At 47.8% G+C, this 21593-nt stretch overlaps 1 protein-coding gene across 3 annotated transcripts; it reads right to left on the bottom strand.

The window, feature by feature from the left end:
• Positions 1–20: 20 nt before the first annotated feature.
• FHIP1B (FHF complex subunit HOOK interacting protein 1B) lies at positions 21–21303 on the bottom strand. Of its 3 annotated transcripts, none has more exons than XM_081241457.1 (12): positions 21196–21303; positions 13778–14106; positions 13010–13648; positions 12486–12644; positions 12206–12292; positions 11832–11999; positions 7792–7871; positions 7375–7580; positions 6790–6987; positions 3548–3726; positions 3226–3388; positions 21–738 (listed from the first exon to the last, which is right to left on the bottom strand). In XM_081241457.1, exons 2-12 carry the CDS (start codon positions 13913–13915, stop codon positions 377–379), a joined length of 2379 nt encoding a protein of 792 aa, XP_081097583.1. In that variant the 5' UTR covers positions 13916–14106; positions 21196–21303; the 3' UTR covers positions 21–376. The 3 variants fall into 3 exon arrangements, with proteins under 3 accessions (XP_081097583.1, XP_081097582.1, XP_081097581.1); XM_081241456.1 differs by having other exon boundaries at positions 6208–6987; positions 7417–7580; XM_081241455.1 differs by having other exon boundaries at positions 22–738; positions 6208–6987.
• Positions 21304–21593: the final 290 nt, after the last annotated feature.

Below are 21593 nucleotides of genomic sequence, written 5' to 3'. Positions count from 1 at the left end.
GGTGCTTCTTCCCGTAGGAGTCTGGAGGAGGAAAGTCCCAATGTTTTTCCTCAGGCTTCATGTCCCCTCACCCTCTAAAGGCATAAGTACCTCGAAACCTTGGCATCGTGTCCTCGCCAGAGAGAAAACACCCTGACCACTTCCCCATCCATGTACAACTTTCTTGGGGACCCAGCCCTACAGAAAAAGGGTGGGAAAGAAGAATGAGCACAGAATAGAGATTTCCCTTTTATACATATTGCAACAAGTTCTCCAGAAAACATTCATCGGAAATAAATTAAAAAGTCCTCTTGCCACTGCCTCCAAACATAAAAAGGAGCCTACACCCTGGCCCCAGCACAGGCCACTCAAGGCCCTGATTGTCCATGGAAGAAAGTTAAGGATTGAGGGGCCCAAAGCCTGAGATGGGAGGGCCAGATCCCTCCCCTGAAGTATCCAACAGGAAAGGCGAGGTGACAGCGTGGGCCTGGGAGATGGCAGCCAACTCCTTGAGAAACTCAGGGAAAATGACTGCACAGTAGACAGCATTCTTGACTCGCAGAGCCTCACCGTGGCGGTCAGGGGCCCCACCCCGGGGGGGTAGGACCGGTGTTGATGCCCCAGGGGAGCCCCCACCTAGGCCAAGTCCTGTGCCGTCTCTCCCAGGCTGAAGAACCATCTGTGCCGCCTGCCGAGCCCTGGTTGGACTGTGTGCATGCCGCAGGAGCAACTCCCCCAAGGACGGCCTCCGGCTCTTCACTGGGAACAAACAGGAGTGTCGTGAAGCTGCTGGCGTCAGGCAAGGTTCCCTGGCCTGGGAGAGGAGATTCCCCTCCCCACGCACCCCCACTCCCCCAGGGGCATGGACCTCTCCACTAGAACTCTTAACACCAAAGTGCTGCCTGCCCAGCCTCCTTCCCTCTACCCAGCCTCTCCACCAGCCAACCATCATGCTCAGTCTTTAGGCAGTCAACCCTTCAGACACTTCGTTCCCAGACAAGACCCCTCCCTTCTCCAGGCCCCTTCACCTTGAGGGGTTCTCTTACTGCGCCTCCCTTTCCAATCACTCTTCTACCATCACCAGGTTTGTAACGTGCCCTTATTCTTGCTGCCCGGCACCCTCCTGTACTAGAGTCAAACATTTCCTCCTTCCCCTGCCTATCTATCTATAACACCTCACCCACACCCCTGCTCCTTCAATACCCACAGGTGCTACAAATGCAGTCATAGTTCAGTGACTTTATCAGATCTGTCACACACCACTGTCCCTCCAAGATCTGCTCTCCCGTGCCACCACGTGGCCTTCCACCAATCCCTCTCCTACATCCACCAAAGCCACCCTCCCACTGGCTGTGGCCAGACAACTGCATGTCAGCTTAGACTCAAATGAACCATTTAAAATACTGCCTTCTCTTCTCTAATTTCCTTCCTCCTAGATTGCCGGCTCCGGATCTGTTCTTGGCCCTGTCCAGGACCTAGGGCCTAGACTCTAGGGATCTAGTCTCTAGATCATGATACCATTCCCATTCTCGACCTCCCTCTAATAATGGCTACAGAGATATGCTAAACAGATATCTTAGATTTGGCGTTCAGAGCCCTTTGCAACCAGGTTCACACACTTCCTCCCACCTCTTCTAGAAACTCTCCCTGCTTTGGCATCCACACCTACGTGCTCCTCCTGGAACCCTCCAGGCTCCTTTCATGCCTCTGTAGCCCCTTCTGCCTTAATTTTGCTTTCCTCAATGTTTTCATCCTTGGCCTAATTTCCCCATCCCTACCTCTCCTCTCATTTGCCCTCCACTAACTTCCCATTTTACTGCCCTATCACACTGCATTTTAATAACTTGTTCTCATGTCTTCTACCTCATACATTAATCTGTGAGTTTAAGGGCTTGGACTCTGTCTTATTTACCTCTATATCCCTGGGCCCTCCACAGTGAACATAGTACCAGGACTGTGGAAGCAAGAAATAATTCCTGGTACTGGACCATGAGGAAATCGTGCTAAGGAACTTCAGCTGGGCCTTCACAGCTATCTAATAACTCTTCTGGTACTCTCTTCCCAACCTATACACTTTCCTCCTTAAGCCCCCATCTCACCTCTGCTCTCTTGCTCAGCATATTATTTTGCCTCCTACTTCAATTAGCAAATAAAGGATGACTTCAACTCCCTAAAATTTCCCTCCACACCTCAAAACTCCACTTGTACATAACATTTCCTCCTTTGATCTCTCCTCATTTGCCCCAAAGGGGGCAAAAACTTTCCTGTGCTCTGGATCCCACTTACTTCCACCACCTTTGGGACCTTGCTCCCTCAGTTATGACAATCCTCTAGTCACTACCTAGACTGTCAGCTTTTTGAAAGCAAAGATCACATCTTGCACCTCCCTGAGTCCCCTGTATCAAAGACAACACCTAGCGCATACGGCAAGCACTCAGACACTGGTTGATGAAAGACCTAAATTTAGAATATCATGGTTGTATTCAACTCTTCCTTCTTCCTTATACCCCACAACCACTCACCAAACTCTGCCAGTACGTCCTTCCCATTTCCACCTTTTCAAATTCTTCCTTTCTATTTCCACTATTCTAATTCAAGCCTCACAGGTCACATCTGCATTATAGCAGAAGCCTCCCAATTGCTCTTCTGACTTCATCTTCTCCTAGCTCCAGTGCAACCAGCACATGAACTAACACACTTATCTCTCCATTCCCAGATCTAAGAACCTCCAATGGTTTCTCACTGCCTAAAAGTTTACAACCTCTGCCTAGCCCAACTTCTATGCTGAGGACCTTCTGCTCTGACCAAATCTTTCCCACCTTACTACCAACTGTTCCACCACCTTCCAAATCCCCTGCTCCAGCTAAACAGTTCATGCTGTCCCCTGAACAAAAGAATAAAGCCATCCCACTTCTTTGCCTACCCAAGTCCTACCCACCTTTCAAGGCCCATGTCCAATGCCATGTCCTTTACCAAGCTTTAACAGTATCTCAACCTAGAGACTATTCTGTCCCCTTGCCCGTCCCCAGCTTCTAGAGTAGCTTTTGCTGGTACTGCTGGTTTGGCTCTCAGTGGACAGAACTATGTTCTTCCTCTGCCCAGAAACCTGAGGACAAAATCAAGACTCTACTCTCTGTAACTCCCTAGTTCCCGGCACAAGGCTTCAACCTTAATAAGAAACTCAGTTAACCTGAGCTAATTAGTTGCCTAGGGAGGACAGGGAGGTGGTGGCAGGGTAGGCCTCACCTAGGGAATCAGATCGGCGGGGGGCAGATCCTGCCGCAGGGCCCTCAGTCCAGTCCAACTTGCCACGGGCAATGAGGTACTTCTTGGCTTTGGATAGCAGTGCTGGGAAGTCCTCCTGGGAGGCTGCAAAGCTCTCAATCTTATTCTTCACAGAGCCCAGCACCTATGAAGCACAACTTCATGACACTTCTGGGTGGCTCTAGACTGACACAGTCCTTTCTAGCCCCGCTGGGCCTATTCCCAGCCCCCCCAGGGCCACTCCAGCTGTGGGCCTGGCCCACCATGGAGCCTGGACGCACCCATGCATGCATGCATCGCACACCTGCAGCAGGGACTTGACACTGGGCTGGAAGACCATGTTGGTGTTGAGCAGGAAAGAGCGGAGCAGGGGCTGGGGGTGACAGGCCAGCTGGGCCACCAGCCCCGTCAGCAGGAAGTTGACATAGACGGAGTTCTGCAGCATGTTCTCGAGTTTGGCAAAGAGCACAGCCATGAAGGGGCCTGGGGGGGTGGGCACAGGGATACAAGGCCTGAACACAATGCACATCACATGCATTCCTCCCCAAAATGAGACCTCCCCCCACCACTAGATGAAAATTATTTGTGTCAGAAAATGATGTGCATGTTTAAGTATCCTGTGACCACCGATTCTGGAGGAGATAAAATGGCAGACACCACATGGACCCACAAGAGGTCCAGATGCCAGCTTTATACACATTCTAGCTGAAGGGGCAGACCACAGGCTCTGGAATCAGACAGACCTGGTTCAAATTTTACCTTTACCATTTACTAGTTAAGTTACTGGATGAATCAAAACTCTCCAAGCATAGTTTCCTACTTGGTAAAGTAAGGAAATACACCCACCTCATAAGGTTATTAAGAGGATCAAAGAGATACTGATACACAGCCTTTAGGCCAAAGTCTAGCAAATTATATAAGTATTCAATAATAACCATAAGCTATATAATATTTCTTAGTTTTTTAAAAAGCTTCACCCAAGAGGACAAGTGAAGAAAGAACAAGTGAGAAAGTGATTAGACCAAAAGAAGAAATCAGGTTACATACAAGACAGAGGATAACACTAGACCTGAGTCAGAAATAAAGCAAGAGGAAAGCACAGTGAAGGCAAAGACAGTGACTAGATTGGTCAACTTAAAGTTAGGGGAGGAATCTTTGGAGAACCAAAAAAGAAATCAGGTCTGTTCAGGAGCGGGGAACCAAGGTGGTGAAATAGAATCTGTAGGGGAAAAAGAGCTTAGTTCAGGGCCAGAGAAAACCGATTCAGGACAGACTCTTTGGTGGAAAAGAGGATGGCAGAAGGGATTAGAATGATCTTCTGGGAGAACTGGCCTCAACTGAGCCAGATCACCAACACTAGGACTGTAGAACCATCACAGTCTGTCTGGTCAGGGATTTGTCAGGGAGAGGGAGTGTGCCTAGGAACTGCACTAAGACTTGAGGCAGGAGAACAATGAAGGGCAAGAGACACTGAATCCTGAAAAAGATCCTAGAACATTCTTACTCCACACGCACATGACTAGCCTTAGCTCTAAAACAACTCTAGCTTAGCAGGGTCCTAAGATATCCCATAACTTTGTCCTTCTCATCTCCGGGGACTTTTTTGCAAGAGAAAAAGCTCAGATGAGTTTAGAAGAAGAAAAAGGACAGAACTTCAATTAACGCTTCAAGAAAGTGGTAAAACCTGCACACTACCTTCTAGAGGTGTAGAGAAGGAAAGAGCAGAGCAAAGGCTAAATAAATGAAAAGGTATATTTTCTGTAGTCTGCAAGAGAGTTGTCGTCATTACTCCAGAGCAAAAGGCCTGATGCTGTGCAAGGCCCAGTCAGGACATGTACTGATCAGTGCGTAACAACCTGACTACAAACAACAGGAAGATATGCGGGTACCTTGGTCAACTTGTATCTGCCATGCACCCAAGAGATGATAATCCTAAACTACCACATGCTGAGTTCTCACAATGTACCAGCATCATAGTGAGTGATTTACATGCATCAAAGACATAGATGGAATGCTAACTCAAGGTATGTCTAGTCCAAAGCACTATACAGCTACCCAGAAGTGCCTCCCCACCAATCTCCAGCATGGGGTGTAGAGTAGGGACAAGAGCCAGATGAGGGTTGGGCTGGGTAAAACTGGCTCTCAAACAAAAACAAAGAGGAGTTAGCCCAGCCACTCAGGCCAGATCTAGCTCCAAGGTCTTTTGGAGAGACCAAAAGAACTTAGCGGGGGGCGCTCAGGGCCATGCTTTGTCATTTGCCCTGATAGAGGTATTTCACTGATCTAATTTACCCAGATAGAGGTATTTCACTCTATCTGCTTCAGTTCTTACCACTAACCATAAACCCTTAGAAAGTCTTACTGAGCAGTCAGGGCAACCAATAAGGTGCAAGGATAGGGAACAGGAGAAACTTGAAACTGAGCCCTTCTCGAAAGAGGCTGGGAGAAAGGAGGCCAGGGCTGAAGAAGAGAAGTATCCCAGAGAGCTGACCCTGGGCCACAGAAGAGCTGACAAGAGACCCAACACCCAGACAGATATACTGGTGGGAACAACATGGAACGGCATGATTTACAGGTGCCTCCCATACAGGACAGCACGTATGTCTTCCACGTGGTTCAGATGTATTACTTTCATTCACCAGGAAACACCAAACACAGAATATCCTGATCACACATCCCAGAAAATGGCCAGACTGAGGAAGAGGAGGAACATGCATAAAGGACAGACATACAAGACTTAGACATAAGTCAATACTCAAACCAGCACAAGCATGGAAGACTACAGACAGACACTGAGACACAAGTATGACATGATATGTATCTGGAGGGGACCCAAGCAAAATGGATGAGGAGCTAGGCAAGTACACAGGAATGACATGGGCAAGAAGTCTCAGAAACCAGCACAAACATGTCGAGAACATGCAAAGAGTACACAAAGGAGAAGACCTAGGCTAAGTAGCTTACCAGTGAAGGGCTGGCTTGGCAGCTGGTTGAGAGTCCGCAAAGGGCTGCTGAGGAAGGGGCCAGGGGGCTCAGGGGGACAGGTGAAGCTTTCGTAGGCCTCCTCCTCCTCAAGAGGTAGTGAAGGCTCTAGAGGGGGCTCTGAGCCAGTGCCCCCATTGCTCAACGCCACCTCCAGCTCCTGGAGCTCCTGCCCAAAGCTCTCTAGTCCTGCCACGCCCTCGGAGGTGCCCTCTAGTAGTTCCCCAGCTCCCTCCTGTGGCACCCGACGAACCTTCTTGGCCCCCTCAGGCCATGGTCCTGGCACCCCATTGAGCTGGGGAGGGAGCAGGTGGCCAGGGCCCTCCCTTGCACCCAGAGCCAGCGCCCCCCTCCCCAGCTCTTCCACCTCCCCTTCCCCTGCATTGTCCCTGTCCTCCTCAGGCAGTAGGCTGCGTTTCTTAGTCCGGGAGCCAACAGGACTGGGCTCAGGAGGGGGCCGCTCGCCATCATAGGGGGCAGACCAGGTACGGCAGGCTTGGACACAGCGGTCCACACCAAGGCGCGCCTCACGCAGATACTCCAGGTAATTGTCTTCCAGCTCACCGGGCTCCTCCACAGGGCTGGGCCGTCGGCCAGGGCTGGAGGCTGGGGATGCAGCAAGCCCTGGTGAGCGAGGGGCTGGGGCTGGGGACTCGGAGCCACCCAGGCTCTGCTGTCGCAGGAAGAGGGCCAGACGAGATGGCGTGGAGGCCCGGGGTACCGTCACCACAGAAGAGGAGTCAACACTTGGGCTTCCAGGGCCTGCAGAGGGGAAAACACATAAGAGAGATCAAAGAGCCAGAGGTGCAGGAGGAGGGATGAGACACCTTGGGTAACTAAGAGAAAAGGCAATGAAGCAGAAGAAACATGGGACCGATTCAGACAGCTGACTCTCCACCCCTCAAATTAAGCTCTCGCTCATCTACCACCCCCTCCTCATTACGACCAACACCACAAAACAATGGAAATAGAAGAGTACAACTGGAGTGAAGAAAAGGAACAGCTTTGCTCAGAAGCTAAATTTCTTTGGTGGAGTTAAGGATCCACCCTACAGCACCCCTCATCAACCTCCCCAAAGATGGAATGCCACTCACGGCCACCTCCCTCCTCCCACCTTCTTGCTGGGCTCCCCAAGAACCCAGGCCATACCCGTCGTGTCCTCCCTTCTCCCTGCCTCTCTGCTAGGCCCACCTCGAGCCCACGAGGCATGCTCTGGACGAGGTGGGCTGGAGGCACGGTGCCGACAACAGCGTGGGATTAAGGAGAGAAATTTGTCTGCTGCTCGTCCATATAGGTCCACATCGCGCACAGCTGGCTTCTGGCTCAGCATCACATGGTTACACGGGACAAGATACCTGGGAAAGACAGCAGAAAAGGGACACAGGATAGATCAGGAAGGAAGGACAGGGCTTGGGAGAACATCAGTGGAACTATATGGCTAAGCCAGGCTTCGAGAGGACACACACAAGCAACCCCAATGCAACCCATCACCCCAGCAATGCACAAGGTCCTGAGGGCCCGGAGGGTCCAGGATCAGCCATCCCTCAGCCCTGCCCCCACAGGTACCTGAGAACCAGCTGCAGCAGGACATCCTCACAGCTGAGGTTCAGTAGGGTCCTGAAGAGACTCAGAGAGACCATGCAGAGCTGGGGGGAGGGGGGGGCGGGGAGTCACCATAAGAGCTCTCTACCCTCCAAGATGCTTACCAAATGGAAACCTCCCCAACCCCAGGCCCAACCAACCTCTCCTGGAGCAATGATGGCACAGGGCCTGGCACAAAACAATCATTCAAATATTAAATAAATGATCACATGATCTTTGTGGTCAAGACTTCATTATTCACAGATAGGAACGAACCACATGTCAGATTTAATGTATCTCTATAGACCATACACATGTCGGCAAACTCTCTGGCTATATATACCTGGCAGCAGAGATACCAGCAATACTTAAATGGAATGAATACCCATGAAGAGACCCCAGGAAATACTGGGACTAAGTGAATGACTAACAGGAGACAACAGCAACGTGATAACTAAGGGAATGCCTGTCAACAGACTATAGCAGCATAGTAACTGAATGCCTACCAACAAAAAACCAGAGGGAACCTGGAAGAATCCCAGCTGGGAAGTGGGTGGGGCTGTGAACATGGAGTCTGAGTCACCTCTCCAACACCAGTGTCTCTCTCAGAAGGTAGGATAAAGAAAAGTTCAAGGGCAGCTGACAGGAAAAGGAAAAAATAGGTGGGTCCAGAACAAGGGAAACCTTTTGTTTTAGAAAAGTAAAAAGGGTGGTTCACCTCTGGCTAGATGAAGAGAAGAGACACATGTAAGCACTCCCTCACTCCTATGAATCCCCGCAGCACTTTCTCTATACTTCCCTTACGGCAAGTATACCTTGAGCACCCTGAAGACAACTATTGGGTCTTAGTCCAGGGCACTACCTGCACAGTCCAGGTGCTCATCATTAACTAAATGACTGTGGGGGAATTAAAAGCCAATCATGGGACTTCCCTGGTGGCGCAGTGGTTAAGAATCTGCCTGCCTGTGCAGGGGACACGGGTTCGATCCCTGGTCCGGGAAGATCCCACGTGCCGCGGAGCAACTAAGCCCGTGCGCCACAACTACTGAGCCTGCACTCTAGAGCCCGCAAGCCACAACTACTGAGCCCACGTGCCACTACTACTGAAACCTGCGTGCCTAGAACCCGTGCTCCACAACAAGAGAAGCCACCGCGGTGAGAAGCCCGTGCACCGCAACGTAGGGTAGCCCTCGCTCACCCCTAGAGAAAGCCCACGCACAGCAATGAAGACCCAACACAGCCATAAATAAATACATTTAAGGAAAAAACAAAACCAAACCAAACAAAAGCCAATCATGGTGGGAAAGAGATAAGATAGCAGTTCACGTTTTAGACAGCATTGGCTGTTTATCCTAAATGACCATTTTAACTAGCCATGAAAACATTCAGACTCACTGAAAGATTGTGTGGGAGGTAGAAAAAATGGCCCCGCAAAGATGTCCAGGTCCTAATCTCCAGAACCTGTAAGTTACCTTACATGGCAGAAGGGACTTTGCAGGTATGATTAAGGTTATTAAACAATTTAAGATGGGGAGAGTAGCCCAGATTATCCAGATAGGCCCAATCAAATCACACGAGTCTTTAAAAGCCAAGAACCCTTCCTAGCTGGGTCAAAAAGAAGAGAGATTTGAAGCATGAAAGGGCCTCGATCCACCACTGATGACTTTGAAGATGGAAGAAGGGATCACAAGCCCAAGATTTAGTTGGTCTCTAGAAGATAGGAATGGTCCTCAGCTGACAGCCAGCAAGAAAACAGGAGTCTCAGTCCTATAACTACAATTAAGTAAAGTTGACCAATGATCCCAATGAGCAAGGAAACGAATTTTCTCCTAGGGCCTCCAGAAAGGATGCAGCCCCGCTGACGCTTTGATTTTAGTGGGGTGAGGTCCGTGTCAGATACATGACCTACAGAATAGTAAGATAATAAATTTGTGTTGCTTTAAGCCACTATGTTTGTGGTAATTTGTTAAGACAGCAATAGGAAACTAATACAGATACTCAGGCTAGCTAGCCAGCATGATTCACCTTAAGCCACACAAGTCAGACTATAGCAGTTACAAAGTCAGGCCAACAGAATCAAGCTTAAAAGGGCCAAACAGGGGAAAGGAAAGCACCTGCATGTTTAACATGGGCATCCTGAAATCAGAAGAGATTTGGTTCCTCCAAGAACTGAGAGCCAAGAATAAATACCCCCAAACAATGAAAGGCTCCTGAGACCAGGGGACCAAATGCAAGACTAACAGAAATATATGCTGAAGACTAAAGACACTGAGGGAGAATCAAAGAAGTTAGGATAAGGTTAAGACAAAAGCAAGATGGACAGAGCCCAATACAGGAAGAAAAATCAACCCTAGGAAGGAAATCAACATTCCCAAAACATGAACGGGACATTCCATGAGGCCAAACAGATTTAAGACCTTGGTCGAGCTTCAGCATAATGAGAAATAAAACGCTTTCAATACCTTTGTAAAATTAAAGCTTTGACATCTCTTCCCTATCGGTTTATGACAATAATTCTTAACCCAAGGCATGTATCATAATTACATTTTGGAATATTATAAAAGCACACATGCCTTGGGCCTACTCCCAAAGATTATAACTCAAGAAATCTAAGGCAGAGCCTAGAATCTGTTGTTATGGTTATTGTCATTTTCAAATTTTAAAGTGTACACTTGGTTCAGAGACACTGGTCAAATCAGAGTCAGTCTAGAATATCTCACATACACCCTAACGTAGCTTCAGAAACCTCAACTATACAAAACACAGCTATCCAGGAACCTTACTTACCTGGAACCCTACTACCAGGTACCTCAGTTATCTAGAACAGTTTTTTAGAACCTTTAGTGATCTAAGAACTTCTATTTGAAACACAAGGACCCAGAGAACTTCAATTATTTATAATAAAAGAAGGAAACAAAAATGGATGACGGAGCCAAAATAAATGCCATAAAGTCCATGGCTAAACTAATGCTTTACTCCCCCAGAAAGACTTCAGGTCTTTATGACTTAGAAACAATTTACTCCTATTTTATATACATTTCTATTGGTTAAAATCTAAACCTCTTACCATGGTCTACAAGGCCACACATGATCTGAACTCACCCACCTCTCCTTCCCTTCTCCCCTTTGCTCACTATACCTCCAGTCACACTGGTCTTTCATTTCCTCAAATACATTTCATTTCCTCTTCCCCACTTATGTACTTTGCATGCATTGCTCCCTCTGCCTAGACTGTTCTTCCACTTGCTCTTCAACAGGCTAACTCCCTCATGACCTTTAGGTCTCAACTCAATGTCACCTCCTCAGAAAGGTTTTTTTGACCACTCTACTGTTTTCGAAGCACCCTGTCAGGCTTTTTATAACAGTGACCTCAATTTTCAATTATTTTGGTTATGTGTTTACTTGTCTACCTCCTCTATAAAGGAAGCTCCATGAACTCAGCAACCACTGCTTACCATTATAGCCTCAGTACCAGAGAACAGTATGACACATAGACATATAGTGAACATTCAATCAAAATGTTCAGGAAGAAGGAACGTAAGTAGGTAAGCGGGCAAATGGGTGCCCCAAGTTATAGCTGTTCAAATACAGCAAATCCAGAGGGAAGAAAAGGTAAACATACTAGTAGCAGCTAGATCACCTATCAAAGCAGACACAAAGCCTGAAGAAGTGAGCTTCAAGTCACCCACAGCAAGTCACAAAGCGCTACACAGCTGAAGAGAACCTCAGGCCAACACTACATAACAAGTGTTGCACAATGGCAAAACCTATAGCCAAGACGAGCAGCCGAAGTCATCCAGAAAAGGTAACTGTGTCTTAGATTTGTATATTACAAAAGCAGGAGGCCACATTAAAATTGTACCCAAAACAGTTAAAAGTTTAATACTAGAAAGAAAATGCCACCTAACTTTGAAGTGATTGCTGGAGACAAAGGCCAAAGAAGGGCAGGAACACCCTCCCAGAACAAAGGTCGGAGAGAGAAAATGGCTCACCCAGGTAAGCCAGGACAGAGGTAGGGGCCATACCCGGGAGTTGCTGCCAATACGGGCAACAAGGGTGTCAAGGATGGTGTGGGTGTCATGCCGGTGTAATAGCAGGAATCGCAGGAAGGTACGGAGCAAGGCAGGCTCTGAAATACTCCGTAGGAAAAGTTCCAGATAAGCGGTACTGGCAATCATCTCCTCCACAGAGGTCTGTACAAAGAAAGAGAAAGTTTGGAAATTTAGGGCTTCCCCGCACATATGCTAAGCCATTTTCCCTAAGTTCTAAGGAGGTACCAGGAGCAGACAGGGAAAAAGGGAGGAGTACCCAGCCCACTGCCGCCCACACTGGTCCTGGCATCGAGGTTACCACCCCTCAACCTAATCCCTTAATCTGCCTTGCCACTCATGACTCTCACCTTGTGCAGGGCAGGGCCCATGACAGGCACCAGGAACCCATTATGGATATAATCTACCAGCTGCTTTTGCACTAGAGGGTGAGCCACCTGTAAGGGTGCAAGACAGAGGACGGAGGATTTTGAAGGGGACCATTGTCAGGAAGGGAGCAGAATGGTAGAATACAAATAGGCACCCTACCCCCAAGCTGAAAGAAAACCAGAACTCCAGGGAATGCACCCCCTCCCACCCCATCTCCCCAGAATGACCAAAGGCCAGACCTCCTGGAAACCCCAGTCCCACCTGAATGACTGCGTTGCAGAACTCTAGGGAACTCATGAAGAGAGCAAGCGCTGGCACCCCCAGCCAGTCCTCCCGTCGTAGGCAGTGCCAATCGTCTCCTGGAACTTCAATCTTTCGGGGCAGTGAAGAGTACAGGGCACTCAGCCCTGTGGCCAGCACCTGGGGGCCATCCCCAAGGACAGGTTACCAAAGACTCATACGATATAAAAAAGGGGAACAGGGAACTATTAACCCAGAGTTTTTATGCGAGTAGGGGTAAGAGCTATTACCAGAGCAGATATTAGTCACCCAAGGTGCCAACACATCACCTGGGAACACTGGCCCATGAAGAGCCTTCACAATTGCCTTATCCACCTAAGCCCACGTCTCATCCCCACCCCAACTCCAGGTGCTGCTTTCAAACCCGGGGGGGGGCTACTTCCTGAAGGAGAGGTCCCTGGTACAGTCCCTCCACATCTCCTGGACAGGAAGGTGCTCTCCAGTGCCTACACCATACCCTACCCCCGATCCCGGGAGGTGCTGACCGGGCAGAAGTAAGAGTGATCTGCGATGTAGCGGCCCACAGTGGGACTTCCAGCTGACAGAGCCATGAGCAGGAGTAGGGCATCACGGGCCTGCTGGCCCAGAGTGCCCTCTCGATGGACAAAAGGTACAAGGCGAGAAAAGAGGAGAAGACGGGGAGCAGCTCCGGGCTCAGGAGGTGGCTGCAGGAAGAACTCAAGCAATGAAGGCTCCCGGGCCAGACACACGCACAGCTGGCTGAGAAGTAGCACCAGGCCTTCATCCAGTGCTGGGCTACTGGGCACAGGGCGGCCACAGGCATCCAGCAAGATCAGCAGAGCCTCACGAACTGGACTATGCCGCAACAGTGGCTGGCGAGCTTCGCTCACTAGCATCTCAAATAGTTTCAGTTGCTCAGCCCGCCGTTCCTCAACCCCATCCCCAAGCTCATCCCACTGAAGCTGCCACGTCAACACACGGGTTAGCAGATCCTCGCGCAGAGCAAACTCCAGCAGGGGCCCAGGAGCTGTGGGAGCCGAGGGCACCGCACGATCCTCCGCCAGCAGTGTCAGCATCTGGTAAGTGTGGTTGCACACAGCACTGAGATCGTCGGCTCCCCCAGGAGCTGCCCTAGGGCCTTGCCGCTCCAGAATTCGCACCACCTGGGGAATCAGGACAGATAAGAGAAAAAATTTAAGATGATCAGGTGACTAGATGGCAAGGTGAGAGAACAAAGAATGTTAGGACTTGGGCAGCCAGTAGACTGGGACCTTTAGCATATAGTCTCCTACCTGGGACCAGTGATTCTTAAAGACCATGAGGCAGGTCTCAGGGTCGGCCATGACAGGAGTCTGCAGACTGGCCCCTTGTGGTACACGATGCCCAGGGCCCCGGGAGGCCAGTCTGCTCAGCCAGTTCATCCTCTCCATGAGGTAGGCCGGGCAGGGCCAGTGGCCAGAGGGCCACACTCTGAGAATTTGCCAGCCGGAGGCTTCCTCTACTTGTGTCTCTAGTCTGCTTCATCCGGTCTGTAGGAGCCAGTAACTGTCCATGGAGCCAGAAGATATACCAGGCTGGAGTAGTGAGCTCAGAGGTCACTGCCCGATCCAGACCTACAAATCTGATTCAAAGAGAAAGGATGGAAGAGGTTAATAGAAGTTTGCCTCTCTCTACCGCCCAGCAGGAAGAACTCAGAACCACCATTCCACTGAAAATTCCACACACACAGTCAGCACGTTAAATTCAACATGTCTAAAACAGAACTCATTCCAACACTAAACCTGTGTTACTCCCCCAGCCTGCTCCACCTTAATAAATGATACCAATATTCACCTACTTGTTCAGGCCAAAAACCTAGGCATCATCCTTCTTTCTTCTTGTCCTTACTTCTAATATCCAGTTCATCAGCCTATCATCTATACCCTCCAAACATGTCTCACTATTGCAATAGCTTCCAATCTGGCCTTCATACTTCCAGTCTTGCCCCTCTGAGAATCTATTCCCCACACGGCAACCAGAGTTTTAAAACATAAATTATACTACATCTCTCCTCTGCTGAATATCCTCCAATGACTCCCTATCACACTGGTAATAATCCAAATTCTCTATCTTGGTCTCTAGGGCACTACATAATCTAACCTGTATAACCTCCTGCCATACCCCTCCTCACTCATACTTTACTCATACGAGGCTTCTTGAATACTTGCTCTTCCCTCTGTCTGGAGTGTACTTTTCCTGATCTTCACATTGCTTACATCACTCAGTTCTTTCCAAATGCCATCTCCTCAGAGAGGACTTACTTAACAATTCTATCTAAATAGCACATCTTCCCACCTTCACTCTCTAGCTTCCTAATCCTACTTTCTTCTTAGCAGTTTTTTTACTTTCTAAAAATATTTATTTGCTTATTTATTTGTCTATCTTCCCCACTACAGTGAAGCTCATTGAGGGCAAGGTTTCTCTGTTGTATCCCCAGTACCTAGAGCAGTGCCTAGGGACTCAATAAATATTTGCTGAATGTATGGATGTTTAAGTGAATGAGTGAATGAACAAACAAAGAACAATCAGGAAATCCAGTCTTGATCTGACTCCGGCCCTCTGGGACTGCTGAGGAAGAAATTTTTTTCTAACTATTACAGGTCCCTCCCTAGAAGCCCACCCAGGAGGAGATACACTAACAGACCTTTAGCTGGCTGAATAATCTTAAGAGGTAAAAATTCAGAGCCAACCAAAAGAGCAAAAGGATTTTCATTCTAGCAAAGAACACAAGGATACACTCCCATAAACACACATATACTCACTCCTGTCAGATGCATCCAACACTCACTCCTGGGGACATGACGTGACACCCTCACTAGAGACTGGGGAAAAGTACCAAAACAGCTGTTGGCCTCGGCCATGGCTCACAGTTCCTTCTCATCACATCTACCACCCCCTCAGCAATACTGTCTCTCAACAATATCTCACAAGTATAAAAACTTCAGAGGAAAAAAAAAAAAAAAAAACTTCAGAGGAAAGGTGTGGTTCAGTTGTCCTTCCTCTTTATACTCAATAAGGCTAAAGGAACCCAGAGACCTGGCAACAGGCCCACACTCGGCCTCCAGTTGTATTAACCACCATCCCTTCTACCCAGATACACTCCCTCTCACCACTATCAGCTCACACTAAAGGAAGATAGCAACTATGCTTAAGAAAACCTTCTGGAGAACAAAAGACAGTCTTATAAAGGGTGGGAGCAGTCCTAAACAGCAGGCAGGGCTCACTCATTAAGTCGGTGTACATCATACTGATAAGTACTGGGACACTGTGCTAATAATAGGTAAGAACTGGAAATACAAAAATGGATAAAAACCATTGGGGGAGCATAAACAAAAACTCCAATAGATATTATAAACAGAGGTACTTACAAAAATGTCATGGGGGTGCTAAGAAAGCAACTAAATCTTCCTGGGAAACTATGAGAGGATTCCAGAAAAGAGGTGATATCTGATTTAAATCTTTAACAATGAGATACTGGCCACAAAGAAAGCAGACGGAAAGGCCTTCTTCATATTAAAAACAGTATGTTCAAAAATATGGCACTGTGAAAGAACATAGCAAATTTGAAGAACGGTTGCAAGTTTGGTGTGGCTTAATCTCAGACTATTTAGAGAAGAGAGCTACAATATTAAGTTGAAGGGCAAACATGGGTGAAGGTTATAAATATCACTGAATATCATGCTAAGGAGTTTGGGTTTTATCTATCAACACCCTGGAATAAAGGAGGTTTTTAAACAAGGAAATGACAAGAACAAATTTGCCTTTAAAAATATGTCAGATAGCAACATAAGGTGGAGCAAAGGGAGATCTAACCTCACACTCATACCCCAGGGGAGCTGAAGAAGGGCCAAGCATCCAGTCTCAGCAAAGGCCTTAACATGTCCACAACTAAACTGCTTCCAGCTTCTAGAACTCAATTCCAAAGACTAACAAACAGCTTCTACCTTGGGATGTACCTGGGGCGCCCACTTCTGCTCCACTCCTTGATTAACATACAGCACTGCTCACAGACCCAAGGGGAACTGGCCTCCAGGACTTTCCCTCCCCATCCCACCCCCATTTCTTTTCAAAGACCTCAAAGAGAAAAGCCACACTGAAATCACTGTCTCAGAACCCAAAAGCTAACACTTAACCTGGACCCTCTTCACACACTTCAGACATCTAAAAGAAAGCCACAGCTTGGTGTTCCTGTCACCTACCTAAGGCTCCCTCACTCCCTGTTAACCCTGAAAAGTTCAGAACAAGACAGAAGAGAATGGGATCACCACCCTATTACTGTGCCCTTTCCTCCCACAGCAAAGTCTAGAGAAAAGTAGATCCCTCTTCCCAAATTTACTACAGGCTCAGCCACAGGGGACAAAGGAGATGATCTTTCAGACCCCCCAAAATGGCCAAGGTCAAGCACTCACCGTAGGGCCCGAAATACAGCCTTATAGGAACACTTAGCAAGGGTGTCCACCAACCTCGGAATAGCAGACACGAGGCAGGAAATGGCTCAGTCTCATTTATGAACCTTTGCCCTGGGAGAGGCAAAGAGGGAGGAAGGTGGGGGCAGGGATACACCTGCAACATCTACAGCAGAGGGAGAGAGACCAAAACAACCTTCTAAGAACAGGTCAGTCAAGTTCTGAGGCTTCTCTCCCCCTACAATGGCTCTTCCTCTTACTGACATAAGAGGCAGCGATGGGTTCTTACCCTAGATTCTGAAAGTAGAAAGATCTGATTAAAACTTCATAGTAATACAAAAGGGAAAAACAAATAAACAAACCCCACCTCATAGGAGCCTACATCTAGAGCTCAGCTCACACATATCCTCTCTGCCTGTCTATCCCTCAGCCTATATGTATGAGACAAATGGGATATCAGTGTATGGTCCTAACTCACTACCTCCCCTCTCCCCAGTACCACCTCTGCTTCTTGCAGGGATCTCCCCACCTCACTCCAGCAGAGCCCTCATAACTCACAGCGTGAACTCTATTGCACAGTGACTCCCCTTTACAACAGTAAATCCCCATGTCACACACGGCTTTCTCCACCCCTTTTGCAGAAGGGTGACAAAGAAGTCAAAGAGGAGGTGAAAGTGAACTAGATCCTAATGGATGAGGAAAGTTCACTGGGCAGAGAAGAAAAGGCATTCCTAGTAGAGGAAGCAGCTATTACAAAGATTTCAAGGCTCAAAAAAGTAACATGTTTGTCAGGGAACTGTGAACAATTTATTCAAGCTAGAACACAGAGTAGAGAGAGAGTGGCCCGAGATGAGGCTGGAGAGGTGAGTTGAGGCCAAATGATGCCATATTAAGGAATTTGGATGTTATCCTACAGAACACAAAGAGCCAGAAGTTTTTAGCAGAGGAGCTCCATGATCAAATTAGCATTTTTAGAAAGACCATTCCAGGGACGGATTAGAAAAGAGCAAGTCTGAAGGCAGGAGACTGTCTGGGGAAAAAAATCCAGATGAGAGATGAGGAGGTAGTAAACTAAAGCCTTAACTGTGAAGATGTAGCTGTGGGGATGAAGAAAACAGATAATATAAAGGGAAATGTATTAAGATTTTCGTGACTGACTACATACAGGGGGTGAAGGAGCAGAGAGATGGAAGATGACACTGAAGTCCTTGCCTGGATTGCGATATGACACATGGTACAAAAGCAGACTTTCAAAGCAAAGACAATGAGTTCTGTTTTGGACACGTTAACTGCAATACCTGTGGAGATATACCATAGATCACTGAGTAAATATGACTGGAACATACAGAGAGACTGAGACTAGATACAGACAAGTAATCACCTCATTATGATATACTTTCATATTTCACATTCTCTCTCTCAACTGAAATTATCTTTTTATGTGTCCATCTCTCCCAACCAGATTGAAAATTCCTTGAGACTTCACAGGACCACATCTTAATCTATCTTGTTATATCATAAAATGTGAGCATCACAAGGGCAGACTATATGCTGAAGTATTTGCTGAATGAATAAATGAATTACTATATGAATGAATGAATTTTTTCTCCCAGCACTTATAAGAGGGCCTGGCACATAGCAGATGTGGAATAGATGGTTACACACAGCACCCCAAGCATGTTTCTACCTCTACATCATCATCCTCATCTATGTTTCATCTCCTCGTATCTACCACTCAGCTATATATATCATCAAGCAAAATCCATTATACTTAACGCACTACTGTTCAACAAAGAGTTCAGTATAGCAAACAGGAAGCTTACAAAACCCAGTGCTTTCTCCAGAACAGCCAAGAATTTGGACAGTCCCTAAGAACCCTCAAACATGTGACTTGTCTCACCTGTCACTATCACAATGTGATCCAGGTATTATGTACACCTGTTCCTATGTTTTTGCCACATTATTAAACAAAAACTTCAAACCCATGTCACCCTCAAAGTCTCTTTAACCTCTTTTGGAAACAGAACAATTACAAATCATAGAAAAGACTTTTTTTGCCAGGATAATGTCCTACATGTCATCACAACCCTTCCTGTACATCACATGCTTTTTACTCCACATCACCTTCACTCTCTGTTACAAACTTTTTTTTCCCAAGTCACTGTCACTCTCTTGAGACCAAATTTTGGGTCCAGCTTTGCCACTTTATCACTATGTGGTCTCTGGCTCTTCGATTTGATTCTCCATCTATAAAATAAGAATTCCTGCCCTTGCATACTTCATAAGGAATCTATGTAATTCCAGTAAAATCTGACATCGCTATGTAATGCATGAATGCAATTTAGATGTCAGACAGTAATTCTACTGTATAAATGCAGGCTTCCTCAACATAATACAGCAGCCACACTATCATCACCCTAAATTCCTGGATTTCATGAACCAGTAGAAATAGATTTTTTAAAATTTTAAATAGGATTGTTACTTTTTATTTTGGCAAATAGATCAGTTTTTTAAAACCCATCATCCGCTGCCACCATTACTTTACCAGTGAGAGAGCACTTTAATACCAAAATAGGAAAGATAATTTAAGAATAAATTTATCTTTATGGAAAACTCATGTTCCATATGTTGCCTTTCTCTCCTTCCACCTTGAATAGATAAAAACTTTATCATGGACTGGCACTGTCCTTGACCCAGTGTTCAGGAATCATTGTTCTAAACTCTTTCATTATACATGTAAGTGCTATAGGGTTCTGACCATCTGGGAAGATTGCCAAGGGTTCCACCAGCATGAAAACCTGTTCAGCCTCCAGAGAGAAGCAATGAAAACATACCACAGGACAGAACAGTTGGTTCTGAGGCTCAGACTCTAGAACAGAATGGGGACTTGGGCTGCCTCTAATTCCCAAAGAATGGTCTGGATAGGGAAGGTCTACCTCTTCCTGAGGTTGTGGGAGGTATCTGCTCTGTGGCAGACTGTCAAGAGAGAGGAAATTTTAGTGGTGTGAAAGGAGCCATTATCTGAGTGCCAACCCAGCTTTCTAGAACATTCAAAATTTCCATGTGCATATGGGTTGGCAGGGAAAAGGGGACCTGTAAAATGCTAATAAAGTGAACCCAATAACATGTCATGGAGCGAGGAATGAACTGCAAAGGGACAGGAGAAAACTTTTGGGGGTGGGAGAAATGTTCAGTATCTTGAAAGTGGTGATGGTTTCACAGATGTAAACGTATGTCAGAACTCATCAAACATGTACATTTTAAATATGAGTAGTTTATTGTACATAAATTCGCTTTTTTTTTTTAATTTAACTGTAAGAAAATGAAAGCAAAGCCATCCTGTTTGGGAGTCGAAATACAGCGTTGTATGTAACAAACCATATGATTTCCATGAAAGTAGAATTAGCAGCTGTAAGTGGTTAGTCCAATACAGATGGCAACGGTCAAAGCCCCACAGCTCAGCACAGGTAAGGAGCAGCAGTGGAGTAAGGTTGCCCAGAAGCAGGTGGAAAGACAACAAACATAGGCGGTCATAGCCAAAAAATCTCCATGAGAGGGACCATCTTCAAGTCTGCAGTCCCAAGGAGGAACTTGAGGGAACGAGTGATTCCAATGATGACTCTGTTGAAGAGTAAGCCTAAAAAATGATTTCCATTATCATTGTTACTACTGCCCACGACGCTTTTATTTTTTGATCCTCCAAAATATGTAGAGCCCATGCAGCAGAAGAGCCAAGAGCACAACACTTCCACCCAAGCTGTCCTACTCAGTCTAAAACTACTGCTCTCACTGGGCAGAACACTCCACTCAGAACCGACCTCTCACCTTTATCCAAGTCTCACAATCCTCATTCCTTCCCCCATGCCCTGCTCTCAACTCCCTCCCGATTCACCACCAGCCCGCATGCTCCCGCCTTCGCCCTGTCCATTCCCCTCCCCGCGCAGGCCTCAGCCCCTCACTCTGGTCCCAGGGTTGTCCCTCACGCCTGCCCACAGGAGCCCCAGCTCCTCAGTAAATCGTGTTCACAAGTCCCTTCCACTTGGCCCCTCAGAAGGCATCCCGGCCCCTCATACAACCCAGCTCTTTACTTGCCCACTCACCCCGAGGCTCTCGCCCTGCTCCCCTACCTTAGACACTCACACCTGGCCCCTCAACACATGCCAGCCCCTCACCCTGTCCCCTCACAACCAGGACAGTCACCAAACCCAGTGCCGTCATTCCCCAGCCCCTCTTCCCCTCTCACACGCCCTCCGGCCCTCACTTACTGTTCAGTCACAGAACTCCGACCCTGAGCAGGCCCGATCGCCACCGCGGTGCTAGGTGAGTTGAGGCCGCCATCGCTCCTCAGGCGCACCAGCCGCGCCCCGCCCCGCGCCACACGCAACCCGCGCCCCCGCGCACCACACGTAACCGCCCAGCGACGCACCGCTGGGCAGCGGCGTGCCAGCTCATTGGCTGGACCCGGCCAAAGCCAGAGCGTCGATGCTTGTTTCCTAGCAACGGCAGAGCGCAGGGGCGGGGTCGCCGACGGCATTCCAAGCTAGGAGTACCGCCTCTTCCCCCAGGTTCCGCCCCCTCGCACTGCAAACCCCGCCCTTCTGAAGGACTCTGGCGTGTCATAGGGGAAGGCCTCTGGGGAGGCGGAGGCCCGCGGGGCGGGGGC

This window comes from Mesoplodon bidens (genome assembly GCF_964165515.1).
Source record: "Mesoplodon bidens genome assembly, chromosome: 7".
Classification (NCBI taxonomy): domain Eukaryota; kingdom Metazoa; phylum Chordata; class Mammalia; order Artiodactyla; family Ziphiidae; genus Mesoplodon; species Mesoplodon bidens.
This window is presented reverse-complemented; position numbering and strand designations above follow the sequence as displayed.

Bases quoted from the DNA above. Each gene is read 5' to 3' on its own strand.
- FHIP1B (XM_081241455.1), bottom strand. From the start codon at position 13,915: ATGGAGAGGATGAACTGGCTGAGCAGACTGGCCTCCCGGGGCCCTGGG. The intron at 6,988-7,374 runs GTATGGCCTGGG...TCCCCTCTGCAG, and splicing joins GAGAAGGGAGGACACGACGG to GCCCTGGAAGCCCAAGTGTT. The intron at 3,727-6,207 runs GTAAGCTACTTA...CCACCCCCCCAG, and splicing joins GCCAAGCCAGCCCTTCACTG to GCCCCTTCATGGCTGTGCTC.